Source organism: Dromiciops gliroides, chromosome 2 (assembly GCF_019393635.1).
Source record: "Dromiciops gliroides isolate mDroGli1 chromosome 2, mDroGli1.pri, whole genome shotgun sequence".
Lineage (NCBI taxonomy): Eukaryota > Metazoa > Chordata > Mammalia > Microbiotheria > Microbiotheriidae > Dromiciops > Dromiciops gliroides.
The window spans coordinates 137,809,212-137,825,361 of record NC_057862.1 but is presented as its reverse complement, the minus strand read 5'-3'; the positions used below and the strand labels follow the sequence as shown (position 1 = coordinate 137,825,361).

The window sequence follows — 16,150 nt, the reverse complement described above, 5'->3', positions numbered from 1 at the left end:
ATCAACCTGAGAAAAAACCCTCACCCCCCCCCCCCCCCGCCACAGATATAGCCTGGCAAATGTTCCTGAAGGCACTAATGCCATATCCACTGAAGACTCAGATAAGAAAGTTCTTGTCTCCAAAGTCCTTGGCACTGTTAAATGGATCAACAACTGAAAATGCTATGACTTTACTAGGAGAATCACATTAGAGAGGCATTAACGTCAGCTTTTCTGCTATACCCTAAGGACCATAGGACCTTTCTATCTGACTTGTAGATGTTGTCTCCCCTAGTAAAATATGAGCTTCTGGGGAGGAGGGATTAGCTTCCTTTTCTATTTGTGTATTAGTACAGTGTTCTGCATACAGTAAGCACTTAGTAAATTCTTCATTCATTTAACCCTTCCCCATATTCTTATCCTGTGCAATTTTTGAACATGTCTTTCCAAAAATTCTTCATGGAAGATTCATCCAACGGGATGGAAGTTTTCTTTTCATTCTTTGCTATTTCTGACATAGTAACAAAGCATTCAGGTTATACAGCTGTTATCTCTTGTTCTCAACATGTGATTGACTTACCTTCTTTCCCAATCTTTCCTTTTTGGGGAAGAAAGGGCCAACAGATCTGGACTTATGATTATATCCATGAAGGGAACACCATGGTAAGAAAGTTCCTTCTTCAAATGCAGATCAGAAACTGTTAACCATTAAGAAGGTAAATGACTTACCCAGGGTCACATAGTCAGCATGTGTTGAACCCAGGTCTTCCTGACTCTGAGGCCAGTTCTCTATTCATTATCCTGTGCTGCCTTTCCAGGCATACATTTCTTCAATAATGTTTTTTTATTCTAGCCCTCAAGCATAATTTAATATTCCACAGTCTATTTAAATCATCTTTCTATTCTACAATATAATATATAATATCATTAATTATCAATATTATCAGCATGTTATAATAAACAATATATAATATTTTATAGTCTATTTAAATAATCTTTCCATTGCTCTTTAAGTTTTTGGTCATTTTCATTCCTTCACCATTTTTGGAGAACCTTGGTTTCTATGGATAATAGGTCAGTAGCAACAAATTATGTAAAAGACAGCACCCTACTGCAACTATATCACAGACACAACACAACACAACACTTCAGTACTAAACAGACATGAGATAGTTTTCAATAATATATCCCTGTTGTTGACTGACTTCATAGCGGGGATTGGGGGAGGAGTTATAGAGAATGTTTACTTCTCTGTAGCCACATTTATGTGCAATTCTTTAAATTAAGTCAGAGGAATTTTTTTTTCTTTTAGCACTTGGTTCCCTACTAGAAAAGTTACTTAAATGCTGAAAACCTCTCTTCCTTCTAGGCCAACAGTACTAACCAACTAATTAATTGACAGACAAGCCAGTTAACTGTCAAATAAGGATAATACTTTCCCCTCTCATTGTTTGGGAAAGAAAAAATGAGATCTGTGAAAGCTCACTTAAAAGCATTAAATATAAAATTTTGTTTTGTATTTTTCTGTTTCATTCTGTTCCAATACCACATCATTTATTAACACTAAAAAAGAGATTTACAATAAGCAAACTTTTTTTTTTTTTTTTTTAGTGAGGCAATTGGGGTTAAGTGACTTGCCCAGGGTCACACAGCTAGTTAAGTGTTAAGTGTCTGAGGCTGGATTTGAACTCAGGTACTCCCGACTCCAAGGCCAGTGCTCTATCCACTGCACCACCTAGCTGCCCCAAGCAAACTTTTAAAAAAATGTATGTCTGAAACTTTGGACAATTCACCATGGGGCAGATTTTCCATTTTTCATAATTTGTGTTCAAGTAGGAGCTGACCTTTGAAAATTAGGTCATGTATTTCTATTTTATTAATATGAATTATCAAAGCATACTTTTGTGATGAAAAATAATACTCACTTCCTTTGGATTGGGGAAAAAAAACCCTACACATGGCATAGTATAAAACATTAGTCTTGGAATGGGAATACCTGAGTTCAAACCCTGGCTCCCATGTTTATTAGATATATGACTTTGAACAAGTAACGACCTACTGAACTTATACCTCAATTTCATTATTTGCAAAAGGGTGACATGATAACACTTTATCTGTCTTACAAGGCAATTAGGAAGAAACCCACTTTAAAAATGTTAAATAAATTATGTAAATGTGTCATTATTTTATATCACTCAGACCTCTGACTTTCCAGGCAAGCCTGTTGTTTTACTGTCCTCAATGAAAGGGACTTACCATCTTGGTGTTGGTCCATGATGTGCTCTTGGCCTACAGCAGATGCCTCAGTACCCACAAACCAGTACATTCTGGGGTGCAGTTGTGAAACTCCAGTAATCTGTTTCTGAAGCAGCCCAGTCAAAGATCACCATCTGCCCAGCTCAGAGTGCAGGTTACAGTATGGAAGTAAGACAACATCGTGGTTGAGGAGAAATCTTGTTTGCTTTATTGAAGGGGGAAAAAGAGCTTTTTTAAGTGATCACATTTTCATTCTTTAAAGCTTTAAAATAATTCTTTTTCTATATGGCTTCCCTCTTTCTGTCAGTGAATTTTACCTGCTACCTACTCTAGCTAAGCAGTTTCCCTCAAACATCTCAATCAACAACCATCATTGTCCAACATGTACACAATGTTCATACAAAGAAAGTTTGTAAATTTTGATCAGTGCCAAGATCTACACTGTGCTAATACACAAATAGAAAACAAGGTCTCATGATGAAATATAGTGCCTACTTCCTGATAAAGGTGATAAATTCAGAGGGCAGAGTCAGAAGGACCTGAGTTCAAATCTCACCTCAGACACTAGCTGTGTGACTCAAAACAAGTCACTTAACCCCCAATTGACTTTAAAACATCCCAGGCCAATTCCAGTTATCCTGATCTATATCTTGCCACTGGACCTAGATGGCTCCAGAGGAGAGAGTGACCTTGCACAGCCCTCCGTCACTTAAATCTAATTCACTGCAAGTCATGACATCACCCTGATGTCATGGTCTTCTTCAAGAATGAAGGACAAACAACAACGACAACAATAATGCTTGACTATAACAGGTTTGAAATAAGGGTTTTGTTTTTTCTTACTTAGACAATTTTTGTAAATTATTAAAATAGCACAGTGCCTGGCAAATAGTAGAGCTTAATAAATACGTGTTCCCTTCCTCTCCTCCCCTGCCCCCATAATAAGGATGGAGGAGGGGAGAAGAAGGGAAGGTGAATTGTTGTTTGAAAATAAAATAAAATTTAACTTAGTAAAAAATTGTTATTTTATAGACATGGGGATTGGAGAGGATATGGACTATGCCATCACCAGGGTCTCCTGCCCTTTTCTAATTAGAAGGCTGTCTTAAAATTTAAACTCTTAAAGGGGGGAATTATATTGACTTATGAAATATGCCATGGAGACTAGAAAGTTAGACTTGGAGTCAGTAAGACCAGGATTCAAAAAACCCTGAGACATTTCGATATTCTCGAAAACTCTTCAAAATTTACAAAGAGCTAGTGTTGGTGCTGGGAGTTCCTGTATATGGTCTCAGTCTCTATCCCTACTTATATCGGATAAAGAGGTGGTCCTCCTTACCAAGGAAAACCTTTTTTGATCCCATGCCCGCCCGTCTACTTCAGCAAACTGCCCACACTCTCATTTCCTTTTCTAATCTTCAATCTCTCCCAATGTACAGACCCTTTCTTGGCTCTGTCTAGAACAGGTCTCAAGTTCATTTCTGGCTCTTCAAGATATCCTATAATCTCCTCCCTCTTCATTGCCTCTCCTTTCATTTACTTCCCATTAGATTGTAAACTCCTTGAGGGCAGGGACTAGTCTTTCTCCTCTTTTTGTGAGTGTACATAGCAATTGCTTCTGTTTTGACCAGAAACCCTGAGGGTCTTCTCCTCCCGCCTTCCTGCCTGCCTGCCTGCCTTCATTCCCCATTCATTTATTTTGACTAGGTAAAGGAAGCCATAGTTTGCCTCGGTTCTTACCTAGCCCAGATCACTGAATGGGTGTTGCCTCAGGCAAATGGAGACCTTGGAAAGACCTTAGCTTAAAAAGACCAAGTTCTCCCAATGCATCCAGGGCCATCTCCAGTCATCCTGATCTATAGCTTGACACTGGACCCAGATGGCTCTGGTGACTTTGCACAGCCCTCCCTTACTTAAATCCAATTCACTTGCAAGTCATGTCACCACCTTGCAGATGTCATGGTCTTCTTCAAGAACAAAGGACAAATGGGGCAGCTAGGTGGCTCAGTGGATAGAGCACTGGCCCTGGATTCAGGAGGACCTGAGTTCAAATCCAGCCTCAGACACTTGACACTAGCTGTGTGACCCCAGGCAAGTCACTTAACCCCAATTGCCTCACCAAAAAAAAAAAAAAAGAACAAAGGACAAATAGCAACAATTCCCAGCTTGCACAGTACCTGGGACATAGTAGGTGCTTCATAAATGTTTATCAATTGATTGATTCTCAACTCTGCAATCTAGCTTCTGACCTCCTATGTCTCCAAGGTTATCAATGATTTTAACTGTTAAACTGATGGTCTTCCCTCAATACACATCCTTCTTAGTATCTCTGAAGCATTTGACATGATCACCTTCTCATCTGGAATATTCTCTTTTTAGGAGTTTTCTGGCACTGTTTTCTCCTAGTTCCCTACTTACTTGTCCGGCCACTTCTTGGGCTCCTTTATTATCATTGCATGACCCCTAATTATGACTGTATCTCTAAGATTTAGTCCTGGGTGCTCTTCTCTCTATACTCTCTCACTTGTATTTATTTTGTATGAGTACATATTACCTTCTACCAATAGAATATAAGGTTTTGCTTTTTTCCCCTCCTCCCATATCATAGCTTTTAATTAAGGCTTAGTAATCAATTGATACTGGTTCTGCACTACACCTAGTGCGTCTCCAACAACAATTAAAAAACACAGCTGCAAAAAATATATCCAACAGATTTCATGCCTTAGTACTTAAGAGCAAAGCAAATAGCCAGTCCTTTTCTAAGTACACAGCTTATATTACAAGTATTAACTACCATTGTATTCTTTAAACCCCTTTAATAACACAACGAGTTGTTGGGTGGGTCACAATCAGAACAAAATTCATGGATGTAGTGTTAAATATGATTTGGTAGTATTTCAAATAGAAGGGGAAATAAAATATCTGAACATGCACCAGGGATATTAGCTATTTAACATTCTGGAGCCTAAGAAGGAAGGGTTGGGGGTAGGGCAGGCAGGGTAGGGAGAGATCTTAGACCCTGCTGAGATTAACTTAAAAGGTGTTAGCTCTACAAAAACTAATCCAAAATAAATAAATTCATCTGGGTTGAGTTTGGGAAAGGGATGTAGAAAAGGACTAAAACTGCTGTAAATAACTGCTTTCAAACATAATGAGTTATTAAATATTTACTATATGAACCTGACACTAAAAGTACCATAATACTTGACAACTGTCTAAAAATTTTTAAAGTTTCCTATTTGTATAGTGCTTTTCTGCATTTTGACTTTTTTTTTTTTGCAAACTTGAAATTTCAGCTTCTTCTAAAACCCCCCAACACAGGCTGTTCCCCTTTTTGCTTTCAGTTTCTCTATGAAAATCATTTTTACCAACATAATATTTTGCCACCAGAGCAGCTCTATAGTCACAATTTTGTCCGTTTACTAAATAGAAATGACAAGGTGTAAGCAATTCAAGTTTTGCTTAATATCTGCCTTCAAACTGATCTTTGCTTCCTCATAGATCCCCTCATCTTTAGGTTCCTGGCATATTCAAATTTCTAAACTAGGAAATTATCATATATTAGAGGTGACAAATAGTGCACATTTTCCCTTCTCAGGCAAAGTTTGTTATAAAATCGTAGCTTCCTCAAAGTTCCCTTCATCTTTAGTTAGGTTCCTGGTGTAATCAAATTTCTAAATTATGAAATTATCTTAGAAGAAGCAAATAATGCAGATTTTCCATTTTCAGCCAAGGTGTGGTTTCCAAGACTTTTCCGCCTATAAAAATGCACAAAGGTTCCAAGATCTCTCAAAACAAAAAGGCCTGTGCTCTTCTGGTAGTTGGACCCAAAGACATCTCATCTTACAATGATTCAGAAGGCTCAGCCTAAAATAAGGTTTTTCTTTGTGACCCTACATCTCCCTCCCACAAAAGTAGGATTGTAATGAAGTTGATTTACTTGAAAGGGGTGTGTCCCAGTGACAGCAATAAAGTCATAAAGTCGTAAAGTGGGCCTCATGATGGCCTGGAGGTGACAGGGTTCAGAAAATCTTTGTAAAATATTTTTTTAAAAAAAGAGGGTTCTACCTGGGGGCAAATAATTATAGGGAAGATCTGGGGATAGGATGTAGGTCTTTTGTGCAAGAATCAGCCTAAATTCAGAAAAAATCATCAGAAATAGATTAGCAGCAGGGTATTGACTTTTTGTTGGCAACACCAATTTTCCAGTGATACAAACATGCAAAAGTACCCAAATGAACTGATGCAAGGCATAATGTGATAATAGTACAGGCTCAGGACAACGTGCTCTAAGAAAATTTGAGGAGAAAGAGATTTATCACTTTAGCTGGTAGCTGGGGGTAAAGCTTGGAACGGTAGAGAAGGGAACATGGAGAAGGTAGCACCTGGATTGGGCCTTTAAAGATTTCAGTAATTCAAGAGACTTTTCTTTTGCTGGCTTTTTATTAAACTCAATAGGTAGGGATACAGTAGTCCCTTCCAGCCCACTGAAAGGCCTTCTGGTAGAAGACAGACATAGAAAAGAGGGATCATAACCCTCTTCCAAGTCCAGGCTTAGAAAGTGTTTGTTCCTCTGCTCCTCCAAACCAAAGTTTTCCAAGGCCTTCATATCCTGACTATCAGAGAAAGAGGGCATCTATTGAGGGGGCCTTGTTCACCTGCTAACGGCAATGCTTTAACTTCCAGGCACAGTTGCTTAGTGTAGAAACTCAACCCTGGGCAAAAATAATATCCCAGGTATCATAGAGGTAAACGGTATTCTCATTAATCTTCCCACAATCCCCTTGGGAGTAATCAGTCTAGAGAAAACTTCTAAAATGTTTAACTGAGGGAAGAGGACCTGAACGTTTATTTTACTTAAGTAAATTCCTATCGACCAGACAATATTATGCTTTTAAGTGCATACTTTGTAAAAATTAAACTCCAAACACCAGGATTTGACAACCAAATGTTTAAAGAAAAAAAAAAGGCATAAAGCCAAGTATTTTGTCGAAAAGTAAAGGGGTTTAGAAGATGTTATTTCTTTAACCCCCCACGCCCCTTCCTTTTTTTCCTGTGTTGTTCCATACTTGATTACAATTGCTTCTTTTATGATTTTACTGGAAATACCAGTGCATCCAAACAAGTGTAGGTCCCGCTGATTCTGAGGGATCGGTTGAAATCCTACTTAAACAAAAGTGCCATAACCTGTTTGTTTATTTTTTCTAGGAACTGCTTTTTTCTCCTAGCAGGACGTGACAGATACTGAAGAGAGAAATCAACGATCTTACACACGGTTTAAAAAAGAAAAGGAAAGAAAAAAAAAAGCAAAGGTGCTCTTGTTTCTGGTCATCTTGGATCAAGGTCCAAAAGAATCTCTGCAAATAACCCGTATGCATTCCCCTTTACATCCTTTTAAAAAACTGGCAAAAGGAACTAACTGAACGCGTAATATTGCCTGGCTGATAGACCAATCGATTGATTAATCAATAAACATTTATTAAGCGCACATTATGTGCCAGGCATTGTTCTAACCTCGGGACAGATCTTGGACAGCAAAAGCGCCTTGACCCAAGGTAGGAAGTTGATGCTTATCTACGGGAGGAGATCGGTCCGCGACCTCGGATTTCCTTCCCGGCTCCCTGGGTCTTGCTTCATCCCCAAACCCGGGGTTCGGTCGCCCAAGATCCTTCCCCCTCCCCACCCCCACCCAGTCCCAGATTCCGGGTCCCCTCTGCAAGCAGCTCCGAGGGGTGAGTCATTGAAGGGAAATCCCGGCAGCAGAAAGTTTGGGTTTCGGAGAGTCTCCCCGTGGCGCTGCACGCACCTCGCTCCCTTGAGCAGGGGCCAAGGTGAGCAGCACCTGGGGAAAGGTGCATCTTCCAGCCTTCCCGCCGCCCCACCCCACCCCCCACTCCACCCCACTCCACTCCCAGTCCAAGTCCAAGTCCTCCTGGGCTCCGCTCCGAAGGCAGCGGGGGCTGCGAGCAAAAGAGGTGGGCGACCGGAGAAGGCCAGCCTGTGGCGTGGCCTCTCCCTCTCCGCAGGCACAGGAGTCCAGGGACCCAGCCCCCATTACCCCACCCCACTCGGAAACTGCGTGGAATGCGTCCCAGAGGAGCAGAAAGCCAAGTTAAGGGCGGGGTCAGAGGAGAAGCTTACCTGGTGCCCAGGGAGGGGTCCGAGGGGCCCCCGCACTGCCAGGTGGAATCGGGGCTCAGGGTGACTGCTGCTCCCTCCGTGGGGAGGGGAGAGAAGCGGGAGGCGTGGGCGGGAGTCCCCCGGGGAGGGCGGGGCCGGAGCGGAGCAGCGCCCCCCCCCCCCCCTCCTTCCCCCTGCTTCTTTTCCTCCCTCCTCCCGCCTCCCGCCTCCCGCCTCCCGCTCAGCGCCCCGGGCCGCGCGCTCTGCCTTGGCCACGGCCACGGCCCCGGTCACGGTCACGGTCATGGCCAGGACCGGGACCTCCCTTTTTCTGTGGCCCGCCACCCTAAGGGAGGGACGGAGTGGCCCAGGGGGTGGGGGGAGAGGAGGGGAGAATAAGCGGTGAGCCGCCAGCGAAGGAGTAAAGTTGGGGGGCTGGTTCCTTCTGGAACATCTGGTCCTGGAAGGAAATCCAGCGGTGGCTGGGCGAGGGAAGTTGGGAGGCAGGAGGAGTTCAGATCCAGAAGCGGACTGGTTCAAGAATTGGACCACGGCCTCGGGACAGACTACAGAGGCTCTCCAGTCTTCCCTAGATTTTACATATGTGGAAATTGAGGCCTATGCAAATTAGGAGATTTGAATCAAGATCCTAGGACCCTGTCCCCTCTTTTGACAGATGAGAAAACTGAGGCCCAGGGACAGTTAGTAACTCCCTCAAGGTCACAGAATATGTATCAGAGTCAAGTCTTTCTGTATTCTATAATACAACCTTGCCTCATCCTTTTACCATGTGTTTTATGTATCTGTACATAGATATCATTTGCAGCCACACTTTGTCTATAAGCTTTGTTCAGTGAAGCAGAAACTAATGTGAAAATGGGATTTGTCAAGTAAGGTCCTTCCCCCCAATCTGATTCCCGCCTACTTTTTTCAATCTCAACTCAGATGACTTCCCCTTCCATTATTACTCTATGCGCTTGCCAATTTGGACCACTTATAGCCTTCAAAATACGTCTTAATTCCTTTAGGTGGTCTGTAACTATTAGCTGTTCGTGGTGGGCTCTGGGCTTTGTAGTAAAAAAAGACCTGAGTTTGAATCTGGTTTACTACTAGTTCTAATGAAGGAAAGGGAAGGGAATAAGCATTTATAAAGCTTCTGCCATGTGCTAAGCACCTTACGAATATCTTATTTGGTCCTTGCAACTACTGCTTTTATTAATCCCATTTTATAGTTGAGGTAAGTGAGGCAAACAGATTAAGTGATTTGCCCATAAAGGCATAATTTGAACTCATATCTTCCTGACTCTTGGCCATACTGCCTATCTGTCCCTATAAGTCCCAGAAAGTAATTTAACCTCTTTCTTCCCCAGTTTCCTCATCTGTAAAATGGGTCTAATAATAGTTGCAGACTTTAAGAATGGTATTTCATGAGATTGTCATTAGGAAAGTGTTTCCTGTTTTAAATGTGAGCTATTATGCTTATAGGCGCTTATTTGCATGCTTCATAAATCTCTCTAATCCCCATGTCCTGAACTGGGTTATTACTTAACTCTTTTCTGGGCCTATGGACAGACCCAGCTTCTGCTAGGAAGCCTCGCCCTGTGAGGCAGAGCTATAATTGGAGACCTGACAAGACTGCAGTCAAATCAGTGCAAATCTCTTTTCATAATTGGAAAGCAGCTCACCCACAGACCTTATAATAGCAAAGGGACACAGTATTACCACTTCCTAGTAATGCGCTGATGTGATGTTTGTCTGTTTGGGGTTAGAGAAATAAAGAAAGAAGATAGCAAACAAGTCCACCCCACAGTGCAGACGTTATGTTTTCATTACTCCGTCTTACTCATAACTTCCTTAATAATGTCCCCGCAGCAACTCCATCATATGCCACCTAGTGACTTCTTTAGGAAGTGCATGGCAGGGGACGTAGCCACGCTGAAAATTCAGTACTTTTTCTCATTGGGGGTGTGGCGGGGGGAATGACCTTGAAATGACTAGGTTGACAAAAACCTCATAGCAAAACAGGAGGGCATTGGAAACTACAACTGCTCTGTTTAGAGTTGGTCAAATCATAGCATTCAATAGAATTGTCAGGTTTTTTTTTTTAATAAATTTCTCTTCACTTAATGCTTTGGAGAAAAAGAATCTAACAGTTCTAATCCATAATTCTTGAGCCAGGCAAAACTGCTCCCCTCTCTGTCTCTGTGATACAGTGGGAAAAGGTGCTGTGATAGAAAGATTTCAAGTCACAGCATCTCTCCCATCTTTAGTGTCTTATCTGTAAAAGGAAGCAATTGGCTTCTCAGATCTCTCCAAGCTCCAGAATCTTATGATCTGATGACAAACATTCTAGCCTTTTTCTTTTTCTTTTTTTTTATTAAAGTAGCATTTTGCTGAAACATATAAGGAGCTCTATTTAAAACTTCAAAGCCAAGATCTGAGGTTAACCCAAAAACGTTCATTACTACTTAACCCTACTGATGCTCTTATTTCAACTTTAACTTTCAACTCTTAGCTATGAATTATTTGCTGAGGTTTCAAAATCAGATTTAAAGTTGAGAAAATTGAGATGCAAACATTCAGATAAGGAAGCAGCAAATCTTATTTTAGCAGTCAGAACTCTAGTCTAAGGTTGTAGATCTGAACAAATGAAACCAGTAAATGGGATTTTAAAACATGGATTAAGGTACTTCATTTGTCTACCAGGTAAAAGAAAGGGCATCCACATATAATGGTAAGAGGTTTTTGTTGATAAGGAAAACAAGTTGTTCTGTTTTGTCTCAAAAGTTTATTCTGTTTTAAAAGTGTTGTTGCATTGCTTTAAACTTAATCTGTGGTGGAATTAGAATTCACAGGATTATAGTGGGGTTTTTTTAAACCACGCCACAGAAAAGTAAATCTTTAAAGAATCAAAAACCTAATATTACATAGATTTCCATTTCTAAATACAGTATATACAAGAAGTTTAAACATACCATTTCCAGCTATAAAAATAAGGTAATTAACTGTATACTAATTATAAATATTTAAACAATTTAAGTAGCATTTCATATGAAAAGCATAACTGTGCAATGAAAGAAGAGGAACCCTCTGAGGGATTATTTTTAAAGTTAGTGTCTAAAGTTATGTAAGATAAAATTCAGAAAGTTCAGTGTGTAAAGTCAAACCCTGATTTAAAAAAATAATAAGACAATATGTTGAGTCTTAACTGATAGGAAAAAAACAACAGTGAGTTACATATGGCATTATTTTCTAAAAGGATAGCAATCTTATACATGATAGAATGTTATACATGATTCTCTGTTTACACATGTTGATTTTTATTTTTGAAGTTTCATTTTATTATGCTCCTCCAATCTCAAATATAAGCATCATTTTTCACATCTGGGAAGAAAATACCAGTTAGGTAATACTAAAAGTATGCCTTAATAATTTTTTAAAATAAGCTTTGATATTTCAGTGCCAAATAGGAAAATTTATAACATTCCCAAGATAGGAATTATAGAATGTCTTAAGTTTTTGTTATATAAAAAGGAGAGAAAAATTCACAACTTTTTAAAAAAGCAATAGTCCTGAACCACTCAGGGGCAATAGACCTCTTGCCTCCACATAGTCCATATTGTTATTTGCTGAATCAATTAGAAATTAATATGAATAACAGACTTCTAAAGTAAGGCTGGGTGATACCAATCTTTTCCAGTGGTATATGTCTTACTAAGCAAGATGGATCAATAAGCAGCATGGCCACTTAGTGGGCAAGGTCCTGGGACTTGACATTGGAAAATCTGGGTTTGAATTCAAGCTCTCTCCTAGCTGTATGACTGTGGGCAATTCACTGAAATTTGGTGAGCCTCAATTCCCTTACCTGAAAAATGGGGATAATATTAGTTATTCTGCCTACTTCACAGAATTGTTGTAAAGAATGCACTTTAAAGTGCTATTGAGAACAAACAACAAACAGGACTTGATATTTATGATTAGTGCTGGAGGGGGGAGAGCAAAAGAAGGTCTTAGGGATAACCACAAAGCATTAATACCTGCTGCAGAATTGCAATTTGGGGGTGAGGGGGGAAGAGGTCTCACTTTAAGTAGCTCAATAATGCCTAGTGCTTTGCACAGTGCCTAGCACATAGTAGATGCATAACAACCGCTTATTGATTGATTGTTGCCCAGAGCTTAGCACAGTCAGTACCTGGCACATAGTAGGCACTTCATAAATATTGATTGATTGATTAATGTTCTTACTCTGCTGTCCTAGAGATAGATATACAGGGCCCTTGGTGAAACTACTGTGAAAATCTCCCACGTTATGCTTAAAAGTTAAACATATACGGAGCTGCAAGACTTTTAGAGGAAATCTTTGTGGTGAATACAGTGCAAAAATCTCTTTTTCTCCCAAAAAGAAAGTGCTTGGCAGGATATATATGTTGTATGTAGTATGTTTTGGGAGCTACTGAATGAGTGATATTTTGGGGACATCTATCAGCTTTAAACCAAGTAATGTATGCATACCATACTGTAATTGCCTGCCAAATTAATCTTTCTGTCCTTTAATGATATTAACACCCTTTTATGAAGGAACTTGACACAGGATTCTGGTCTTCAAATCAAAGTAGATTTAAAGTTTACATGAATTCATGTCATTCTACCTGTCCTCTGGCTGAATGGCCATGTCCAGTTGTACTTAGTATCAAGACTAGGATGAACCACAGAATTCAGGTGGGCTGGTCTTTGTGGGGGTGGGGGTGGAGGTGGAGGAAGAGGTCTTTGGCAAGACCTATCACTATAAATTATATATATATCCTAGGGTTTCTCTTCTCTAGGTCTAGGGAAGACTTTTTTTTTTCTTTTCTTTTCTTTTCTTTTTTTTGCCAAGTTCTTAACAGAGACAAGAAATTCAACCAAGTGCTTTTCAAGCACGGGTCAGACATCACTGTTTTTGGAAACCCCATTTTGTTTTCTTTTTTAACAATGCCCTGAGCTTCTTCACAGTCCCTATGACCAGGTCTAAAGGGGAAAAACTCTAATAATAGCTGATAACTTGATTACTATAAAGTATGACAAAATTCACATATGGCTAGTGGAGCCCTCTGAGAGAAAACTTCTTTCAAAATCTGGTAGATTTAAGTCCTAGAAGAAATAAAGTTTGTTTGTTTGTTTGTTTTTTTAAAGAAGTGCTGTGTTCTACAAAATTTCTCCGCCACATTCAGAACGTCAGATGATTAAGGAAGGATATCTCCCATTCAATGGTTCTTCTCGTTGAGTTTAATAGTAACTGTTTTCACTTCTGTGTATTCTGCCAGAGCATATTCACCTCTAGAATAATAAGAAAATGAAATAAAAAAAAAACACATTTTCTAGATACCTTATGTAATATATGTGTTTGTATATATGTAGGTATATATAATATACTTTTTTTTTTTACAATAGTGTTTTGTCCATATAACTCTGCCAATTCACTTTGAATTCATGCCTTTTTTTTTTGGGTGGGGCAATGAAGGTTAAGTGACTTGCCCAGGGTCACCCAGCTAGTAAGTGTCAAGTGTCTGAGGTTGGATTTGAACTCAGGTCCTCCTGAATCCAGGGCTAGTGCTTTATCCACTGCGCCACCTAGCTGCCTCCAAATTCAGGCTATTTTACTGTAAGGAAGAGATCGTCAGAAAGCAGGTTAAGAAACTGGACAACTGTGAATGATTTAGCTATTCTCAGCAATACAGTGATCTAAGACAATCCCAAAAGACTCATGATGGAGTATACTATCTGCCTCCAGAGAAAGAACTGCTATTGTTTGAATACAGACTGAAGCATGCTATTTTTCACTTGCTTTCTTTCATTTTTTCTTTTATTTGAGTCTTCTTGTACAAAATGACTAATATAGAAATGTTTTATGTGATTGCACATGTATAACCTATATCTAATTGTAAAGAGGGGGGAGGGGAAGGAGAGAGGGAGGGATAGAATTTGGAAGTCAGAACTTTAAATAAAAATGTAAAAAAAATTAATTAGGCTATGTTGTTATTAACTTTAAAAGTACATATCTATCATCACTCTTTTAACAGTAAACTTTGACAAAATAAAAGTTTGAATGTAGCAATCAAAAAAAATAAAGAAAGAAAGAAGATGATGTGTTAAGTGCTAAGTAAATGAGGAGGTGAGGAGATTTGTTTAACCCATGTTCTGGTTGAGATGATGGCCTCAAAATATTCAGAATTCATGTGGTAAAAGAAGGGCATATCTACCCAGAATAAAAGGCCCTAGAAGGAACTAACTCGTCCCGGTATATTTAAATTACTCAAATCTCGCTTAAAGGACAGCTTAAAGTCCTTCAGATGGGGTAGGAAAAGAATGTGTGGAGGTTGGAGTTTCTGAAGGCAGGAGAGATAGCGGTAGCCACAAGTCACTAAAAAATAAACAGGGTATTTAGTAGTAAGAGAATTTTCCTCCCTCCAAAACAAAAAACAAACCAACAAAAAACCCAAACACCTATTTTTTTATTTAAACAATGGCATCATTTTTTGTTAATTTTTATTTTTGATTCCAAATTTTTCTCCCTACTTCCACTCCTTCCCCCATCCATTGAGAAGGCAAAAATACAATATCCATTATGCAGATGAAGTCATGTAAAACATGTTTTCACATCAGCCATGTTGTAAAAAAGGCAAGAAAAACAAAGTGAAAAAATATTAAAACAGCAGCATTTTTTTTTTTAGGGACAATGAGGGTTAAGTGACTTGCCCAGGGTCACAGAGCTAGTAAGTGTCAAGTAAAACGGCAGCATCTTAATAATTATTTTAACCCCTGTGTCCTAAACAGAGAAACAGATGGGCATAATGGATAAAGGACTAGCCTTAGAATCAGGAAGATCTGATGTGTGACTTTGGATGGACAGGGTACTTCATTTCTCAGTGCCTCAGGCAACTTTGAGCTTCAGCAGAAGCAGATTTTTTATGGGGCCATTCCCTAAAACAATTAAATGGCTACCCCTACTACCAATCTAAAACAAGAGAGAGGGACCAAAATCTCTGAAAACCTCTGAGCCTATTGTATACAAAGCCCTATGCTAGATATCTAGGTAGAAGCAAAAATGAACAAAACACAGACCCTGCCCTCGATGAGGTCACAACCTAACAGGACAAATAACCTGTAAATATCTAGATTAACGAGTAACTATTGAGAGAAGTGGTGCCTCCAATCAGTTAGTGACTAAATTGGTGGGGTTTATTTTTGTTTTTGTTTTCTAAGTATGAGTTTACCAATCTAGAGCAAGAGGCACCAACAAGATAAAAATGTAACTGAGAAATAGTTAACAAGATTAACATAGTTAACAAGATTACAGCAAGAAATAGTTAACAAGATTACAGCAAAACATATGTACTATTAATATATGATTTTCTAAGTCAATAAGTGGCCACAGGGATCTTAAAAGTAGCCCTGGGGGCAGCTAGGTGGCACAGTGGATAAAGCACGGGCCCTGGATTCAGGACGACCTGAGTTCAGATTCAGCCTCAGACACTTGACACTTACTGGCTGTGTGACCCTGGGCAAGTCACTTAACCCTCATTGCCCTGCCCCCTCCCAAAAAAAGTAGCCCCCATTTCTATTTGATACCAGTGGTGTAGAAAAATCCTAGTGAATAAATTCCCTCTACCACTGTAGGGCAGCAGCAGCTCAGCTATATAATTTTAGAGAGTATTGGACAGGTTAAAGCTATGTCTTTTTTTTTTTCTTAGAAAAATTCTTTAAGGTGGCTCAGTAGATAGAGCACTGGGATTAGAATCAAGAAGACTCATATTCC

At 39.6% G+C, this 16,150-nt stretch overlaps 2 protein-coding genes across 3 annotated transcripts in view; both read right to left on the bottom strand.

The window, feature by feature from the left end:
• LRRK1 (leucine rich repeat kinase 1) overlaps positions 1–8,457 on the bottom strand; it is a 174,837-nt gene extending 166,380 nt beyond the window's left edge. The window contains exons 1-2 of one of the 2 annotated variants that reach the window (XM_043989258.1): positions 8,377–8,448; positions 2,236–2,440 (exon numbers count right to left, since the gene is read on the bottom strand). In XM_043989258.1, the coding sequence (XP_043845193.1) occupies positions 2,236–2,305 (70 nt within the window). In that variant the 5' untranslated portion in view covers positions 2,306–2,440; positions 8,377–8,448. Of the gene's footprint in view, positions 1–2,235; positions 2,441–8,376 lie in introns of both variants that reach the window. The other variant, XM_043989261.1, reaches the window with a different exon arrangement.
• A 2,697-nt stretch (positions 8,458–11,154) lies between these two features.
• Positions 11,155–16,150, bottom strand: part of ALDH1A3 (aldehyde dehydrogenase 1 family member A3) — a 57,002-nt gene continuing 52,006 nt past the window's right edge. The window contains exon 13 of the mRNA XM_043985094.1: positions 11,155–13,671. Within this exon, the coding sequence (XP_043841029.1) occupies positions 13,599–13,671 (73 nt within the window). The 3' untranslated portion in view covers positions 11,155–13,598. The remainder of the gene's footprint in view (positions 13,672–16,150) is intronic.